The sequence below is a fragment of the Taurulus bubalis genome (genome assembly GCF_910589615.1).
Source record: "Taurulus bubalis genome assembly, chromosome: 1".
Lineage (NCBI taxonomy): Eukaryota > Metazoa > Chordata > Actinopteri > Perciformes > Cottidae > Taurulus > Taurulus bubalis.
The window spans coordinates 19,128,840-19,148,156 of NC_136589.1; the positions used below are offsets into that span (position 1 = coordinate 19,128,840).

At 42.7% G+C, this 19,317-nt stretch overlaps 1 protein-coding gene across 1 annotated transcript in view; it reads right to left on the minus strand.

The window, feature by feature from the left end:
- Positions 1-10,893: 10,893 nt before the first annotated feature.
- Positions 10,894-19,317, minus strand: part of tbpl2 (TATA box binding protein like 2) — a gene marked incomplete at both ends in the record, with an annotated part of 10,808 nt that continues 2,384 nt past the window's right edge. Inside the window, 5 exons of the mRNA XM_079217964.1 lie at positions 10,894-10,970; positions 11,197-11,291; positions 13,556-13,723; positions 13,850-13,941; positions 15,190-15,277. Coding sequence (XP_079074090.1) covers positions 10,894-10,970; positions 11,197-11,291; positions 13,556-13,723; positions 13,850-13,941; positions 15,190-15,277 — 520 coding nt within the window. The remainder of the gene's footprint in view (positions 10,971-11,196; positions 11,292-13,555; positions 13,724-13,849; positions 13,942-15,189; positions 15,278-19,317) is intronic.

The following is a 19,317-nucleotide window of genomic DNA, read 5'->3' on the forward strand; positions in this document are numbered from 1 at the left end:
TTCCACACCCTGGTCTCCTCTGACCTTGAAATTGACATATTCCTTCAAAAGTTTCACAATATAAATGAGTTTTCCAAAGTCGCTGCATCATTCTATGAATTCACCTTAACGGCACTCTATGTTTTTGAGCTGCCTCTCGGAAGAAGCCATAGGCTGTTGATGCACAGTTGTTGGTCCAAGTGTTCAAGTACATTACCTTCAGAAAAGAAAAAAACATGGTAACATAACAATGGAGGTAACATTATATTGAAGTGTACAGTAAAACATTTTTTTAGAGCAAAAATGGCCAACAAACATCTGGCGACCTTTTCTTTTTTTGCCTCATGAAATGAACAGGAGTCGGCTTGAATCAAACATGATCATTCCCTGGTGCAAAAGCAACTCGTAGGCTAAAAACGTATATAACATGTTTTAACCCAATTCTTTTGGGAGACAAGACCATGTACTATATATAGAGGCAAATATATTTTATTTATATTTTTGGCAGATAATGGACAGAGATTTCATGTATAGTGAAGATTAGTCCTAATTCTTTTTAAATAAAGATCAAACCATTTTGGGAGTACAATGTCTACTTTCACTAGTCTACTTGCTTGTTCTGCCAAAAAAACTGGCTCCATTTACAAAGGATACAGAATTGGGCTCTGTATTTTAATATTTGTAGTATCAAGTGGCGGCCAACTCAACCTAAAAATACAAAGTTGTTTAAAACGTGTGCCCATTCAGGTGAAATGCTGTCTTACCCTCCTCAAATACCCATCCACTCCACCAAAGATTACAAAGTTGTATCTAGGAAAACAAAGAAAAATTGCAACAGTACTCTCGCATTGAAACACTGATTCACCTAGACTGGAAGACTACCTAGAAAATTTCTTAAATCTCTAAAAACGGTATGCAAAATGATTCATCATTAATGAAGACAAACAGCAATAATAAAGAATTAAGTTGTTTTTTTTCCTGCCAATTTACCGCCCCACAGTCAATGGCGGTAATGCACTGAACACCTAGAAGCTGGTTGGTCAAGCGCCATTAAAACATATATATACGTATATATACATATATATAAGTATATATATGTATATATAGATATATATAGACACATACATACACACACATATATATATATATGTATATATATATATATATGATGTGAAAATGTTATTAATAATAATAAATAAACATTTGAATAACAATAGGTCCTTGACTCTGACTACGTCAGTGCTCGGGCCCCAATAATAATACTTAGCATTTCAATAGGTCCTCGACTCTGACTAAGTCAGTGCTTGGGCCCTAATAATAATAATACTTAGCATTTCAATAGGTCCTCGAGTCTGACTACGTCAGTGCTCGGGCCCTAATAATACTTAGCATTTCAATAGGTCCTCAACTCTGACTACGTCAGTGCTCGGGCCCTAATAAATAAACAATCGAATAACAATAGGCCGCCGCCGCTTGTATTCGCTTGTATTCGAGATCTCGTTCTTTCGGTCACGACCCAGAGTTTGTGACCATAGGTGAGGGTTGGAACATAGACCGACCAGTAAATGGAGAGCTTCGCCTTCCGGCTCAGTTCCCTCTTCACCAGGACGGACCGGTACAGCGCCTGTTTTATTGCTGCAGCCGCACCGATCCGTCTGTCGATCTCCCGCTCCACCTTACCCTCACTCGTGAACAAGACCCCGAGATACTTGAACTCCTTCGCTTGGGGTAGGCAGTTTGTCCCCACCTGGAGGGAGCAATCCACCGGTTTCCGGCAGAGCACCATGGCCTCAGATTTGGAGGCGCTAACTCTCATCCCTGCCGCTTGCCGAATACAAGCGGCCGAAATGAGCTTCCTCCGCAGGGTGGCCGGGCTCAGCCTTAGAGATAGGGTAAGGAGCTCGGACATCAGGAGGGAGCTTGGAGTCGAGTCGCTGCTCCTTCGTGTCGAAAGGAGTCAGCTGAGGTGGTTCGGGCATCTAGTCAGGATGCCTCCTGGACGCCTCCCATTAGAGGTTTTCCAGGCACGTCCAACTGGTAGGAGACCCCGGGGAAGACCGAGGACACGCTGGAGGGATTATATCTCCCGGCTGGCCTTGGAACGCCTCGGGATCCCCCAGAATGAGCTGGAAAGTGTTGCGGGTGAGAGGGAAGCCTGGGTCGGCCTGCTGAACCTGCTGCCACCGCGACCCGACCCCGGATAAGCGGCTGATAATGGATGGATGGATGGATAACAATAGGTCCTCGACTGACTATGTCAGTGCTCGGGCCCTAATAATAATAATAATACTTAGCATTTCAATAGGTCTCGACTCTGACTACATCAGTGCCCTAACAATAATAACAATAAATAAACATTCGAATAACAATTAAAGCTGCGAGCAGCTGTGATCGGGTCCTCGCTGGATCCCGGCACGTTTGGGGTAGCCGGCTGGTAGCCGACTGGCCCCAGAAGGAAACTGGCCAAACCCATGCATGCTCTCAACAAGCGCAGGGACCAGCAATTCATTTTTACAGTTCAATCCTGGCAGTGCAGTAGAGCTACTTAGGTTTCAGCGTCACTGGCATCCGTCATGGTTCCAAATTACACGGGCAAAAGGCATGCTGGGAAAGACTGTCTCAGCGTTGGTCGGCTAACTGCTGTTTGTGTGGCGTGTCTTCCGGTCTGTCTCTTCCTGTTTTGTTTTGTGCGCGAGCGTTGCCCAGCATGCAATTGGGCGCTGTCATTTTTATTTAAATCCAATGCTGTTTGGCTGATTTCCTTTGGCCAGTAGGTGGCGCTACGACAATGTGAACATGTACTGTGCATCATGTTTCTGTACGTGAAGAGTAGACCAGGTGATTTAAATTGTATGTAAATGTGATGCAGTTTGGTAGATTTAGTTTGGCCAGTAGGTGGCGCTAGTAGGTTGCTATGAATATATAAGTATCTTGTATTTAAGCAATAAGGTACCATGTGATTTACTGTTCAGGCTGGTTGAAAGCAGGGAGTATTGGGGTAATAGCATCATGTATGGAGGAGTTACAACATCTTTCTCTCATATAGCGGTTATACAGTTTGACCCTGGCAGCGCAGTAGAGCTACTTAGGTTTCAGCGTCACTGGCATCCGTCATGGTTCCAAATTACACGGGCAAAAGGCATGCTGGGAAAGACTGTCTCAGCGTTGGGCGGCGAACAGCTGTTTGTGTGGCGTGTCTTCCGATCTGTCTCTTCCTGTTTTATTTTGTGCGCGAGCGTTGCCCAGCATGCAATTGGGCGCTGTCATTTTTATTTAAATCCGATGCTGTTTGGCTGATTTCCTTTGGCCAGTAGGTGGCGCTACGACAATGTGAACATATACTGTGCATCATGTTTCTGTACGTGAAGAGGTACATTTAGTTTGGCCAGTAGGTGGTGCTAGTAGGTTACTATGAATATATTGTGATTTACTGATCAGGCCGGTTTATAGCAGGGCGGATGAAATATGATAAATGGCACTCAGCCACCCCATACACCCCATGACTCACTTTCAACCAATGAGAATGGTAGATTTCATCTACCCGTATTATAAATATATGAAATAAATATTTATTTATTCAACTTAATCACTTGTCTTTAGTGAAGCAATGATGTATGCAGGCCTTGAGTTTTCCAATGTGAACATACACATGCATCTCTATGTGAAGTGGATACAAGGTCATTTAAATTGCCTGTAAATGGGATGCAGATTGGCTGATTTACTTTTGCCAGTAGGTGGTGCTATGACAATCTGAACATTTGTCATGTACATGTCCTCAGGCATGGACCAGTATCATGCATGAGGAGTATTGGGGTAATAGCATCATGGATGGAGGAGTTACAACAGCTTTCTCTCATATAGCAGTTAGCTCAAAGTAGGCGCGTCTTTGCGTACCCGTAAACGTCAATTCCCAAAAGTGAAAACGCGCAAAGAGCACAAGCCATACTCCTGAGGGTCTTGATATCACCTAAGAACAGAATGTAAGTCGATTGTATGAAATTTGTAGGAGGAGTAGTATTTGGCGTAAATGCAAATATATGCTAAAATTAGCATAAATGGGCCGAAAATGGCAAATTGGCCGAAGTACTGTAGCGCCCCCTATTGTTCAAATGGGACGACGGATTTATTGCAAGTTAGGGGATGCGATGTGCACATATACCTCAAGTTTGGAGTCGTTTGTCCAAATAGTATTAATATTATGAGTGTTTAAAAACAAGACACGCCCCTAAGAGGCTAATTGGTCGATATCTCCTTAACGAAATGAGATATACAAGAAATTTCAACGCAGCATTGATGATCCAGTGCCATTGATGATAACTACCAAGTTTGGTATGAAAACTATGGCCGGGGTCCTGGGTACAGTTTTAAAAGTGATGGCACTATGACCTGTTTTTTATAAATTAATATCATGGTTCCTACAACCGTTGCTCTCTTATTCTAAAAACTGAATTAACTGGCGGTGCCTCCAATTGACTAAAAGGTCTGTGCCTCTTATTTAGTCCTTGTGTTGTAATTGTATTTGACCCTTTCTTAAACAGTTCTTTAACTTTGGACACCCAAGATACATTAACTGCCTTGGTATTTATTAGGGTATGCAACAAACAAAATGACATGCAGATCCCTTATTAAAGACAATATCAATAGAGATACTACGCAATATCAACAAACCCCAAAATATTTATGAATCCCTCTTGTGTACATTTTCATTAGTTACCTCTACTTAGGCTCTAATATAACTGAATAGCATCTTTAACATGTGAACATCAATATACAGTAAACCCATACATACAGTGCATCCGGAAAGTATTCACAGCGCTTCACTTTTTCCACATTTTGTTATGTTACAACCTTATTCCAAACCTGATTTAATTCACTTTTTTCCTCAACATTCTACACATACTAACCATAATAACAAAGTTAAAAAAGATTTTGGGAAATTTGTTCAAACCTATTATGAATAAAGAATGAAAATATAACATGTACATAAGTATTCAGAGCCTTTGCTCAATACTTTGTTGAAGCACCTTTGGCAGCAATTACAGCCTCAAGTCTTCTTGAGTATGATGCTACAAGCTTGGCAAACCTATTTCTGGGCAGTTTCTCCCATTCTTCTTTGCAGAACCTCTCAAGTTCCATCAGGTTGGATGGGGAGCGCCGTTGCACAGCCATTTTCAGATCTCTCCAGAGATATTCAATCGGGTTCAAGTCAGGGCTCTGGCTGGGCCACTCAAGGACCTTTACAGAGTTTTCCCGAAGACACTCCTTTTTTGTCTTGGCTGTGTGTCTGAGGCCCAGAGCGCTCTGGAGCAGGTTTTCATCGAGGATGTCTCTGTGGGCGACTGTGGCTCAGTGGTGAGCAGGGTTGTCTTTCAATCAGATCGGCTGTTCGATCCCCGGCTCCGCTAGCCCATGTCGATGTGTCCTTGAGCAAGACACTTAACCCTAAATTGCTCCTGTAGCTGCGCCTACGGTGTATGAATGGTTGATAATCCTGATGTGGCACCTTGCATGGTAGCTCCTCTTATCAGTGTGTGAATGATGTCATGCAGTGTTAAAGCTCTTTGATTGGTCGGAAGACTAGGAAAGCGCTATACAAGTACGGGTCCATTTACATTGCTGCATTCATCTTTCCCTCAATCCTGACTAAAACATCCCCAATACATCCCCACAGCATGATGCTGCCACCACCATGCTTCACTGTAGGGATGGTATTGGCTAGGTGATGAGCAGTGCCTGGTTTCCTCCAGACATGACTCTTGGCATTCAGGCCAAAGAGTTACATTTTTGTTTCATCAAACCAGAGAATTTTGTTTCTCATGGTCTGAGAGTCCTTCAGGGGCCTTTTGGCAAACTCCAGGCGGGCTGTCATGTGCTCTTTACCAAGGAGTGGCTTCCGTCTGGCCACTCTACCAAACAGGCCTGATCTGTGGAGTGCTGCAGAGATGGTTGTCCTTCTGGAAGGTTCTCCTCTCTTCATAGAGCAACGCTGGAGCTCTGTCAGAGGGACCATCGGGTTCTTGGTCACCTCCCTGACTAAGGCCCTTCTCCCACGATCGCTCAGTTTGGCTGGGCGGCTAACTCTAGGAAGAGTCCTGGTGGTTCCAAACTTCTTCCATGTACGGATGATGGAGGCCACTGTGCTCATTGGGACCTTCAATGCTGCTGTACCCTTCACCAGATCTGTGCCTTGATACAATTCTGTCTCGGAGGTCTCCAGACAACTTCTTCGACTTCATGGCTTGGTTTGTGCTCTGACATGCACTGTCAACTGTGGGACCTGATATTGACAGGTGTGTACCTTTCTAAATCATGTCCAAATCAACTGTGGACTCCAATCAAGTTGTAGAAACATCTCAAGGATGAACAGTGGAAACAGGATGCACATGAGCTAAATTTTGAGTGTCAAAATAAGTATTCACAGCAAGCTGTGAATACTTATTTTGTACATGTTATATTTTCATTCTTTATTTTTAATAGATTTGCAAACATTTCCCAAAATCTTTTTTCACTTTGTCATTATGGGGTGTAGAATGTTGCGGGCAAAACATAATTTAATCAATTTTGGAATAAGGATGTAACATAACATCCTTTCACAAGTGCTGTGAATACTTTCCGGATGCACTGTACATACTCAAAATAACATATTAACATAACAACAATATAATGTTACCTCCATGTTTTTTTCTTTTCTGAAGGTAATGTACTTGAACGCTTGGACCAACAACTGTGTGTCAACAGCCTATGGCTTCTTCCGAGAGGCAGCTCAAAAACATGGAGTGCCGTTAAGGTGAATTCATAGAATGATGCATAATGATTTCTACTTTGGAAAACTCATTTATATTGTGAAACTTTTGAAGGAATATGTTAATTCCAGGGTCAGAGGAGACCAGGGATGTGGAAAATGTACAGATAGCGAGATTCATGTTTTCTGTTCGTGGCACCGACCGAGGAAGCTTCATCTCTGGTAAAAGCGTTCATAATCAGAGGTAAAATGCAATATTTCTTTTGATTTAGCGTTGTGCTTTTCCCCCCTCGATTGAAGGCTGAGGGTGAATTGTTACAACTTTCATCAAGAGAAAATTACAAGCTGTCTGAGATTTAGATTATTTGATGTTTTTCGCCTTGAAACTGGAATCTCATCCATAGGATTGAACGTCTCTGGCGTGATCTCAGTCATAATTACCAACAAGTACTATAGCTTACTGCACTCCCTGGAGGAGGATGGACTGCTGGACATCTCGTCTACTGAGGACCTGTTCTGTGTACACTACACACTTCTTCCCAGACTCCAGACAGACTTGGAGATATTTACAGAAGGCTGGAACCATCATCCACTCAGCACTGAAGGAAATAAGTGTCCAGAGCAGATGTGGCAGATTGGACTGATGCAAACAAACGTTGACCAGCCTGAGAGTCCAGAGGTATTCATCATATGTTTCAATAATAACTGGCATTATTGGCAATCTTAGTTTGCGCTATATCTGAACGGGAACTCTAAACACCATGCTCTAAGCCTCTATTGTGATTTCCAGGAGCCAGATGTTGACTGGGAAATTGCTGCGGACCACGAGGGGGAAGACGAGGATGGAGGGATTATTGTTCTCGAATTTGCGTGCCCTTTGAGCCCAGAGGATATAACTGAACTTCAGTTAATATTTGATCTATACAACCCCAACACGCCAGTCAAAGAACTGTACCTTCTCTGCCGTGAGTTTGTAGCTGGAAGCTATGTCTCTTAAAGAGAAAAGGCTCAAGGCCTGTACAAGCTCATTGTGTCTCTTGTAAATAAACTGGAGTTAAGTTGCTCAGATTGACTTAAATTATTCCCATCATTCTGTTACATACAATGTTTGCTGGATAGTCTAATTTCTTGTGAAGAGCTCAAATAAACTCTTTGATTAAAACATGATGCAAGTATAGTTAACAATACTGTTTATTACAAAAAAGAATATTGACCTGGTCAAGGCTCTAGCGCCATGAACTGACACTCAGAACAGTACTAAAATCACACATCAAGTCATTTCAAAACCGTAGTCATGCTATGAACAGTGTACTCAAATTATGACCGCCCAAACTACTTACTGTTATTAACAGCCTGCGTTATATATCTCAAAAAGTCTGGATATGTGCTGAGGTGCTGTGTCGGCAATGTGATTGAGTTGGAGCATGCGTCGACGACAGGAAAGCATATGGTGTGTGTACCATAGCGCACTTCGCAATCGTGGTCGAATTCAATCTGAATTCTGAACTGCTCTCTCTCAGTTGAGGTGATGGGGACATGTGCCTGTCCAGTCAGCCATTGAAGAAAGCAACTGACAGTGACCATGTGTTTCTCAATCTCATCACTATCAGTCTCCAGTCCACATCCAACTTCCAGATCACAGACAGTAGTCCTCTCTTCTTCAACTGTAACAAGTTAGCATTTAAAGAAAAGAGTAGAGAGAGATGCTTAACTTTATCTAAGCAATGCTAATAAAATTTCCTTATTTATAACTGTTGCTTTTTTAAAGTAGAGACCCTAAATTAGGCTTTCCTGTTTCATTCTCAAAACTACTATCTGAGCTGCACGTGATTAAAGTTCTCAAACAGAGTACACACACCTTCATCACCTTCAGCTTCATGCCTGAGCATATCTGCTGCAGCATCGGTAGGATGTGGAAAGAGGAGTGCAAGATAGTGGCCTTATAATTCAGTAAAATGTATAAAACTGAATAGAACAGAAACTGGATGTTGGCAGCAAACAAATATAAAAATCATGACTTAAAAATAATAATATTTGAGTGCACACAATGAGTAAAAGTGTTGGGCGACTGTAAAAGTTGGGGAGGTAAAAATAATTAGGATCAAAATGTCATGGCAAAAAAATAAAGCACTTAGAAAACACACTCACTTTATACTTTCTTCCTTTCTCTCCAGTGTTACAGGACCACTGTACCCACATGCCAGTATTCTGTCGATGTCGAGCAGAGCTTCAGGTGCAGCCATCTCAACCTTTGCAATTGGAAAAAGAATTAGGGAGGTCATGGGAAACTTGGCGCCAATTTAGAATATATAAATATTCATACAACAGAGGGGTTAAACTGAATGAAACCAATTTCATTCAATATGAAAAAAAAGGAGCATGTGAGCAGTGGGAAGATAAACCTCTTCTATAAGCTGTCTGAGCTCTGGATCGGTTACATCCTCTTTTGAAATCGCCTCCTTGCCAATCTCCCCGGTGGAGATGTAACCATAGCACCACTCCAGAAAAACGTTTGGTGGAGGACCACCTTGCCCAAGGCTGACGGCAATCAGCTCACAAGCTGTCCTGCCGTAACAGTGTAATTAATGCATAGACAACAACAAATTAATGTTACACAACACAATTCTACATACTTGAAATTGTCGTTCTGGTAGTCCGTGATGGAGTATGTGGGGGTTTTCCCAAGAGTCCCTCTGTGAAATAGCTTTTAATGGCTTGAACACCTGCCATCATTTCTATGAGTGAAAGAAGAACCTTTCAATCTACTATATTTAAAAAACAATTTGCAGCCCACATCATGGAAAACCTTAAGCATTTTTTAACATACCAGTCAAGAACTCTTTCCAGAGAGCCCCATTATCGATACCAGATTCTCCAATGAATGACACTGAGGGCATCTTTTGGAGAAGATCGCTTTTGCCGCTTCCACTGCCCCATACCTCTGTTGAACATGTCCTCTCGTGTGACACAAATGTTTAAGACCGCTGTGGTGTCCACTCGTCCACTAAGTGTGTGGATGGCTTTGGCAAGACTTGAAGTGGGAAAACAAAAATTAAAAATTATAGTTAGAGTATTTAGATCATAAGGAAACATGAAAAAAAAGTAACTAGAGTGACAAGTTAAAAAAGTATGAGAAATGTTAAACTGAACGAACCTGTTACACGCTTTGTCTCCCCCCTTCAGTTCTTCTTCACTTGCATCTAGGGCTCTAACAGCGAATCGCTAAAAAAAAAAAAAAGATTATCAGAAGTGTTGGCAACGAATTTCATCATCAATTCGTTGTGTCGCGCGATTATTACGCCATTCAATAAGTCGCGGAGAAAGAAAAAAAAAAAAGAGCGGAGCAGAGCAACTGGCCTGTGTTTCTGAGATTAGAGTGAGACGCGGGGGAAAACGGGAGAAACGCTGAGGACGTGATCTTAGCAATAGAAGATCTTTGATGTGTCGAGTCTTGGCCAATCAGCGTTAAGATGTCTCCAGCGTCTTCACACTCAGTGGAAATATAAGTAAACACTTTTTTTGTTTACTTAAACAAAAGTACCTCAAAATTGTACTACAGTACTTAGTAAATGTACTTACATCTCATTACTTATTATTCAGATTCTTCCTGTCAAAGTTTTGGGACAACTCAAACTAAAAAAACTAAAAGTTATTAATGACTAAATAAAACAAATATATGAATAATATCGTTGGTAAGATTGAACTTTGCTTCGTTTAAATAATTAAACAACTCAAAAGTTTGACTGAATATTCTGAGACACATTATAAGTTTGAGATAGTATGTCAACATTTAAAAATACTAATTAGAAATGATTTGAAATCAAAATTGTTATTAGTTAGAATTATGAGATATGTTTGACAAAGCAAATTAAAATAAAGTATCTGATGAGAGTATTTGTATTTCTTGTGTTCCCTGACAGAGATGAAGGAAAACATGCTCACGTGTAACTACAGCTATACAAATATCAATTATTATAGTTATTACGTTTAAGTTTTGGGTTTTCAATTATTCTAATTTCTGAGCAGAAGAAGAAAATAAACATTTTATAAGTCATTTATTTTCTTTCCGGACGGTGAAACAGCCCAACTGCTGACTCATTAAATAACACAAAATAAATGATCTTCTATTTACAAACAAACAAGCAAACAGGAAGTGATGTCAGAGGTCGGCCTCACTGCTTCCTGAAGCCTTTCAGGATCGGGTAAATGTTCTCAAACGCTTCGTAGATCTCCACTCGTTCTTTGGCTCCTGGAATTTAACACACATTATTCATAAAACAGTGTGTGAGTCAATAATAATCACATATTAACAATCTGCTTTCAATGAAAGATTACATTCACTTAACTTCGACAGGATGCATTAGCATTCAGCTGCTGAGGAGGTATTTTGTCTGAATTACTTAAACTCCACCAATAGTTAACTGTTGCTGGAGTACATGAAGGTTTAAAGGTGTTGAAAGCGAGCACTTCTTTACCGGTCAGAACCACCTTCCCCGACACGAAGATGAGCAGGACGATGCGAGGCTTCACCATCCGGTAGATGAGGCCCGGAAACAGCTCCGGCTCATAACTGTGGAAACCAACAATACTTTTATCTGGACAGCAAAACCACATAGAAGAGAACTCTAGACCCACGGGACCTGGAAGAGAACTCTAGGCCAGCAGGACGTAGAAGAGAACTCTAGCCCAACGGGACCTGGAAGAGAACTCTTGCCCAACGGGACCTGGAAGAGAACTCTAGACCAGTGATTCTCAACTGGTGGGTTGCAACCCGTTTTCAGTGGGTCACAGGCCTTTGCCTGAAAAAAAAGAAAAAGAATGCTTTTTTTCATCCTTTGGTTATATTTTGAAGGGGCTTCTTTTAATTCAGCGGAGTATCTTATTTTGCCGGCTCTGGTTTCAACTTGTTTTGCACTTGTCCCTCCATGTTTTCAGCAGCGTGTGGTTGGGTCAAACCATCCTGATATGGGGGAGACTCTGGGTTTTAAATAATTAAATTAAACAGCCTACTGAATATAAAATTCACAACTGATGGCGCTGCCTGCATGACAGGAAACAACTCGGGGTCATGAGGAGAATTGAGTGCCGCTTAATTTTCTGTAAAACACAATGTTTTTCAGTATTTACCTACTGATGAGGTAATCACAAAAAAAGTTAATGTGCAATTCAAAAGGATTCATATATACAACTTTTTGTTTAATTGATTTTGAATTTGCGGAAAAGCTGCTCCTCAAGACAGTTACTTGTTCCATAGTAAAGTGTTTGTCATAGATTCAGTGAGTGTGTATCCTCAGTTAAAGTTAGGTAATTTCAGTCTTGAAACTACTTCTTAGTTGTTGGACTTTTTAGTTTGTGCATGAAAGCTGTTGAGTCTGTTTAAAAATGGCTGAAGATTCTGAATTGTTATGTATGTTGTAATACCTCGTGTCCTGAAGATGCACTTTTTGGCTTTTAATTCAAATGCAGCAAATTGAGTGTAAAAGGTAATAGTTCCCTCTCTAGCATCGCCACCAGCTGCTGATTTTGGTTTATCACTAAACTTGTTTTTGTGTTGGCATACATATCCTGTACTATCTCAGGTTCAAACTGCACCATCTTTTCATTAAATACATTTGAGAAGTTGAGAATGTTCCTCGATTTGGGTCGCGTCTAGTCATTCAGGGGTGATGGTGGGTCCCGGAGCCAGACCAGTTGAGAACCACTGCTCTAGACCAGGGGTGCCCACACTTTTTTGGCTCGCGAGCTACTTTTAAAATGACCAAGTCAAAAATGCCCGTGGTGATTGACAATATTAGGTTAGTTGGAGATGAGCCAGTTCTGCGCAATACATGGCGGTTGGATTTTTGTCCAACTTGATCCCGATTTGCCCTGACGTCATGCACACTTGGTCAACGATAATCTCACGAGAGCGAGGCGGCCCCCGATTTCCGAGCCAGGCGCCGCAGTAGCTCTGCACCAACTGCGTGGTGCAGTGCATGATGGGAAACACTTGGCTGTTGCCACATCAGAGGGCTGATTGGCTCTTAGATCTGACAGCAAACACGTGTTGTAGAAAATCCTTATTTTATGTGTAGTTGTAATACTTAACGCTGGATTGTTGACTATTAGTCTCATGTTTAATCTAAAAACATATCTTGTGTGGTTGATAATACAAAATCTTATTATACAACACACATAAAACCAGTAGTAATGTATTTCACAGGCAGACATAAAAAGAACAAAGGATGCAGCTACACACATTTATACATAAATATATATTTATAAACACATATGAATAAGTCCAAACGTGATCTGTAAATTAAAAGAAGCCCAAAGTTCAGAACTATCAGAAAGTCATTTTTTCTGTGACTTCCTGTGTTTACTTTGAAGTCAGCTGAAAACTGTCCGACTTGACCAGTTTCTTGACCCTGTCCCCTGCTGCTCCTGCCTGCTCTCGTCTGGATTCCAGGCGCAGCTCTTTCGAATGAGCCTACTCATTTGCACACCGGAAGCTGCGTTTTGTCGATAACGTTTTTGAAAGTGTGAAAAAAAAGTAAAAAAAGTCTAATTTGTTTTTAATGGCATGCGATCTACCCGCACTACCTTCGCGATCGACTGGTCGACCGCGATCGACGTATTGGGCACCCCTGCTCTAGACCAACGGGACCTAAAAGGGAATTCTAGAGCAACAGGATCTAGAAGAGAACTCTAGACCAATGGAACCTAGAAGATAAACATCCTTCGTAGTTGTTGAAAACTGATTTGTTCTCTTTTGACTGAACTAGGCGAGCAGTCCCCCCCCCAGCCCCCTCTGGTATGCCAGTATTTGTGCTAAGCTAGGCTACATTTATTGACCTGCTGAACTGCTGGTGGGTCAGAACCAGTCCCTCCAGTCTGATGGGGAAGCAGACGTCACAGCTGGCCACCATGTTCTGGATCTTAAAGTCCATGAAGCGAGCGGGGAAGCCGAGTTTCTGCACAACCCGAGCGTATTTCCTGGCTGCTAGTCGAGAGTGCTCCTCACTGCGCAGACAGACAGATAGACAGACAGGTGATCCGGTGAGCAGACAGACAGGAAAACAGGTGATCCGGTGAGCAGACAGACAAACAGGTGAGCAGGTGAGCAGACAGGCAGGTGAGCAGACAGACCTCTTGGCTCCTGTACAGACCATCTTCCCAGAGCTGAAGATCAGCGCGGTGGTCCTCGGCTCTCTGATCCTCATGATGACCGCTGCAAAACGCTGAACAACAACAACCATCAGTCCATGAGTACATGTTTACCAGGGGTGCCCAATACGTCGATCAGGTAGATCGCATGCCATTAAAAACAAAATTAGACTTTTTTTTCCCACACTTTCAAAAACGTTAGACAAAACGCAGCTTCCGGTGTGCAAATGAGCAGGCTCGTTCGAAAGAGCTGCGCCTGTAATCCAGACGAGAGCAGGCGGGAGCTGCAGGGGGCGGAGTCAAGAAACTGTGGTCAAGTCGGACAGTTTTCAGCGGACTTCAAAGTAAACACAGAAACAATTACTTCTGGTTAGTTCTGAACTTCAGGTTTCTTTTAATATACAGATTGTAGTATCTTGACTTCCGGTTCAAGGAAGTGTCGCTTGTGAATGATGTCATCCAGGTCACAGTTCAGATTAGAATAATAAAGATGGATGCAGATCGCGCCGTATATGGTCACACGAGTACCGAGTGTTTTACTTAGACAATTAAATGTCAGTACACACGTAAATATTACACAGATCACATTTGGATTTATTCATATGTGTTTATAAATATATATTTATGTATAAGTGTGTGTAGCTGCATCCTGTGTTCTTTTTATGTCTGCCTGTGAAATACATTACTACTGGTTTTATGTGTCTTGTATAAATAAGATTTTGTATTATCAACCAGACAAGATGTTTTTAGATTAAACATGAGACTAATAGTCAACAATCCAGCGTTAAGTATTACAACTACACATAAAATAAGGATTTTCTACAACACGCGTTTGCTGTCAGATCTAAGAGCCAATCAGCCCTCTGATGTGGCAACAGCCAAGTGTTTCCCATCATGCACTGCACCACGCAGTCGGTGCAGAGCTACTGCGGCGCCTGGCTCGGAAATCGGGGGCCGCCTCGCTCTCGTGAGATTATCGTTGACCAAGTGTGCATGACGTCAGGGCAAATCGGGATCAAGTTGGACAAAAATCCAACCGCCATGTATTGCACGCCGATTGCCGGCGATCGATTCTGTGCAGAACTGGCTCATCTCCAACTAACCTAATATTGTCAATCACTACGGGCAGTGTGCCCGTTTTTGACTTGGTCATTTTAAAAGTAGCTCGCGAGCCAAAAAAGTGTGGGCTCCCCTGATGTTTACTGTATGCTATAGCTAATGCTAAGCTAACCAGACCTGAATGCTAAGCATATTGAAAGGCCAATTAACATATAAAAGAAGGAACACTACAATATCCATGAGCCTCGCTGAGCCTGACGTACCTTTGGGTTGTACTCGGCATTCCTGGCCTGCAGGGCGATGAACTTCAGATCCAGAGGACAGCAGAGGTTCACCGTGGAGACGATGTTCCTGAGTACACAGAGAGGTACTAGTACATGTGGAGGTACTATTACACAGGAGGTACCAGTACTGTAGAGGAAGCACTAGTACTGTAGAGGAAGTACTAGTACCGCAGATGAAGTACTAGTACCGCAGATGAAGTACTAGTACCGCAGATGAAGCAGTAGTACTACAGATGAATACCAGTACTACAGATGATGAAACAGTAGTACTACCAGTGGTGGCTGGTGGATGTTTTTTTGGGTGGGGCCAGCCAATCAATTTCAACAAACATCCTAATATGATTCAATGCAAAAAAGGTATAAAAAACGCATTACTACTTTGCAGTTACATTTTTATCATTTATTCCAACACTGACATAATAAGGTCATCTTATTCATACAATTCAGTATATATATATATATATATATATATATATATATATATATATATATATATATATATATATATATATATATATATATATATATATATATATATAGTCTAATAGAACAAGTATATATTTTAAGACGCCCCTATGAACCTTGTTTGTTCAGGAAGGTCTTGATCCTCTTCAAAGAAGAGAAACACCTCTCGGATTCAGCTGTTGTCATGGGTGTGGTGATGAGGATCCTGAGAAGACTGACAGTCTCTGTGAAGGTGCTCTGAAGGTTGTTCTCCATGAAAAACTGCTACATGGGCACTGCACCACTGCAAGCCTTGAACTCACTGTTCTCATAGATGAGGGACGATTCTGTTTTGAGCTTGGCCTGGTTCAACATCGGGTATGCCTCCACTGTTTTTTCAAGCACCGACTCAGGAAACGTCACACTGTGTTGTGGGAACAACTCTCCATGCAGCAGTGTTGCACTGACGAGGTGCTGGGTGAAGGAGAACCGCTCCTTAGCTTGCATTAGGATGGTATCACATACCTGTAAAATATAAATCAACTTAAATTTGCAATAAAGCTATTTTGATGAAGTCAAGTATTTAAAAAATACAATGTACAGTGCCCTCCAGAATTATTGGCACCCTTAGTAAATATGAGCAAAACAGGCTGTGAAAAAAATTATTTGCTGTTTATCCTCTTGGTCTTTCACTTATAATATTGACACAAATCGTACATTTTCATTGAAGTAAAACTTTTGAAAGGCAATTTTTTTCAATAAATAAATGAATATTTTTCTCTTAAACATGTGTGCCACAATTACTGGCACCCCGAGAAAATCTCATGATTAAAATCAAACTAAAGTACATTTCCAATCATGTTTTACAATTTTAAGTTCACCTGTTTGATTAGGAACTCTTACGTGGTCAACTATGACTTCCTGTTCGACTGGGGTATAAATATGAGGTGACACAAGCCAAATTCCCTTTGTCATTCATCACTATGGGAAGGACCCGAGAATACAGTGAGTATCTGCATAGAAAAGTTGTCAGTTGGCAGGGGTCGCTCACAATCAAGGTCACCTTGCGGGTGAGGCGGGTGTCGTATATATCCTGCAGGGAGGGTGGGGGGAGTGAGGCACCGATGATCCTTCCAGCTGCATTCACTATGCGCTGCAGGGCTTTCCTGTTGTAGTCTGTGCAGTTTCCGCCCCACACAGTGATGCAGTTGGTCAGGATGCTCTCGATGGTGCCACGGTAAACGGTGCACATGATGGATGGGGGGCTTCCTGCTTTCCTCAGCTTGCGGAGGAAGTAGAGGCGCCTCTGGGCTTTCTTTGCCAGGGATGTCGCGTTGGCTGTCCACGAGAGGTCCTCGCTGATGTCCACCCCCAGGAATTTGGTGCTGCCGACCTGCTCAATGTCCGCACCGTTGATGGTCAGTGGTGGGTGTTAAGTGCGGCCTTTCCGGAAGTCAACAACAATCTCCTTGGTCTTGCTGCTGTTTAGCAGGAGGTTGTTGTCTCCGCACCACGTGGTCAGAAGGTTGACCTCCTTCCTGTAGAGGGTCTCGTCATCCTTGGTGATGAGACCTATCAGTGTTGTGTCGTCTGCGAATTTGACCATGTGGTTGGTGCTGTAGCTGGTTCTGCAGTCGTGAGTCAGCAAGGTGAAGAGCAGAGGACTGAGCACACAGCCCTGAGGGGCCTCTGTACTCAGTGTGATGCTGCTCGAGGTGTTGTTGCCGACACGTACTGTTTGTGGCCTCTCACTGAGGAAGTCCAACAGCCAGTTACACAGCGAGGTGTTGAGCCCCAGCTGGTCAAGTTTGCAGACGAGTTGTTGTGGGATGATGGTGTTGAATGCTGAACTAAAGTCAATGAACAGCATTCTCACATACAAGTCTTTTTTGTCCATGTGGGTGAGGGCTGGGTGGAGAGCGGAGCAGATTGCATCCTCTGTGGACCGTTTGGCACGGTATGCAAACTGGAAAGGGTCCAGGGTGGGGGGGGAGAATGGATTTGCTGTGTGACATGACTAGTCATTCAAAGCACTTCATGATTATGGGGGTTAGTGCCACTGGACGGTAGTCATTAAAGCAGGACGGAGTGGGTTTCTTTGGCATAGGTATGATGGTGGTGGCCTTGAAGCATGGCGGAACAACAGCTTGTCTCAGAGATGTATTGAAGACATCCGTGAAGACGTCCTCTGCGCAGTCCCGCAACACACGACCAGGGATGTTGTCTGGACCTGTTGCCTTGCGGGTGTTGATGGTGGAGAGTCCTTTTCACGCTGGCAGCAGACAGGCACAGAACCTGATCATGGGGAGGAGGCGGAGTCTTGTGTGGACGAGTGTTGTTCTGAGCTTCAAACCGTGCAAAGAAGCTGTTTAGGTCGTTGAGCAGAGAGATGTTGCTGTCGCAGGTCTGTGGCGCGGGTTTATAGTCTGTGATGGTTTGAATGCCCTGCCACAGGCTGCGTGTGTCTCTGCGGTCTTGAAAGTGACGGGTTATCTTATTTGTGTGGTCTTATTTAGCTTTCCTGAGGCTGTGGGACAAGTTGGCTCTCGCTGTTCTCAGGTCCGTTTTGTCCCCAACTCTGAAAGCCTTGTTTCTGGCCCTCAGCAGCCGATGGACTTCCCCTGTCAGCCACAGCTTCTGGTTAGCCTGAGTGGTGATGGTCTTTACGTGGATCACATCATCAATGCACTTACTGATGTAAGAAGTAACAGTGTCTGTGTACTCCCCAATGACTGTGTGGTTTTTGTTTGTGGCTGCCTGCTTAAACATTCCCCAGTCTGTTGAGTCAAAGCAGTCTTGGAGAGCGGAGGAGGCCCCCTCCGGCCACACCCGGACCTGATATAAAATCTCTTAACAGTTAAAAAATACCCATTTCCACTGTCAAGGCAATAATTAAGAAGAAAAAGGCCCCTGCTCTCATTCAACAACAAACTAAAGTGCCTACAGTTTGCCAAACGTTACTGGGACTTCAATGGGACCGGTTATATGGTCAGATGAGACCAAAATAGAGCTTTTTGGCAACAAACATCAAAAAGTGGGTTTGGCGTAGACAGAAAGATAGCCATACAGAAAAGTACCTCATACCCACTCTGTTTGGTCTGTATGGTGGCGGATCTTTGATGTTGTCGGGCTGTTTTTATTCCAAAAGGTCCTGGACATCTTGTTTGGATACATGGTATCATGGACTCCATCAAATACCAGCAGATATTAAATGAGAACCTAACCGCCTCTGCCAGGAAGCTTAAAATGGGCCGTGGTTGGACCTTCCAGCAGGACAATGATCCGAAGCACACCTCAAAATCTATACAGAAATGGTTCACTGACCACAGAATAAAGGTTTTTGCCATAGCCATCACAGTCCAAAGGCCTAAACTCCAGAACATCCGTGGGATGAGCTGAAGAGGAGAGTACACAAGCGTCGACCTCGGAATCTGAAGGATCTGGAGAGATTCTGCATGGAGGAATGGTCTCAGATCCAGTGCCATGTGTTCACCAACCTCATCACGCTAAGGAAGACTCAGAGCTGTTATCTTGGCAAAGAGAGCCTGCACAAAATATTAAATGAAGGGGTGCCAATAATTGTGGCACTTATGTTTAGGAGAAAAATATTTATTTATTGTCAAAAAAATAATAATTCTTTCAGAAATTTTACTTCAATGAAAA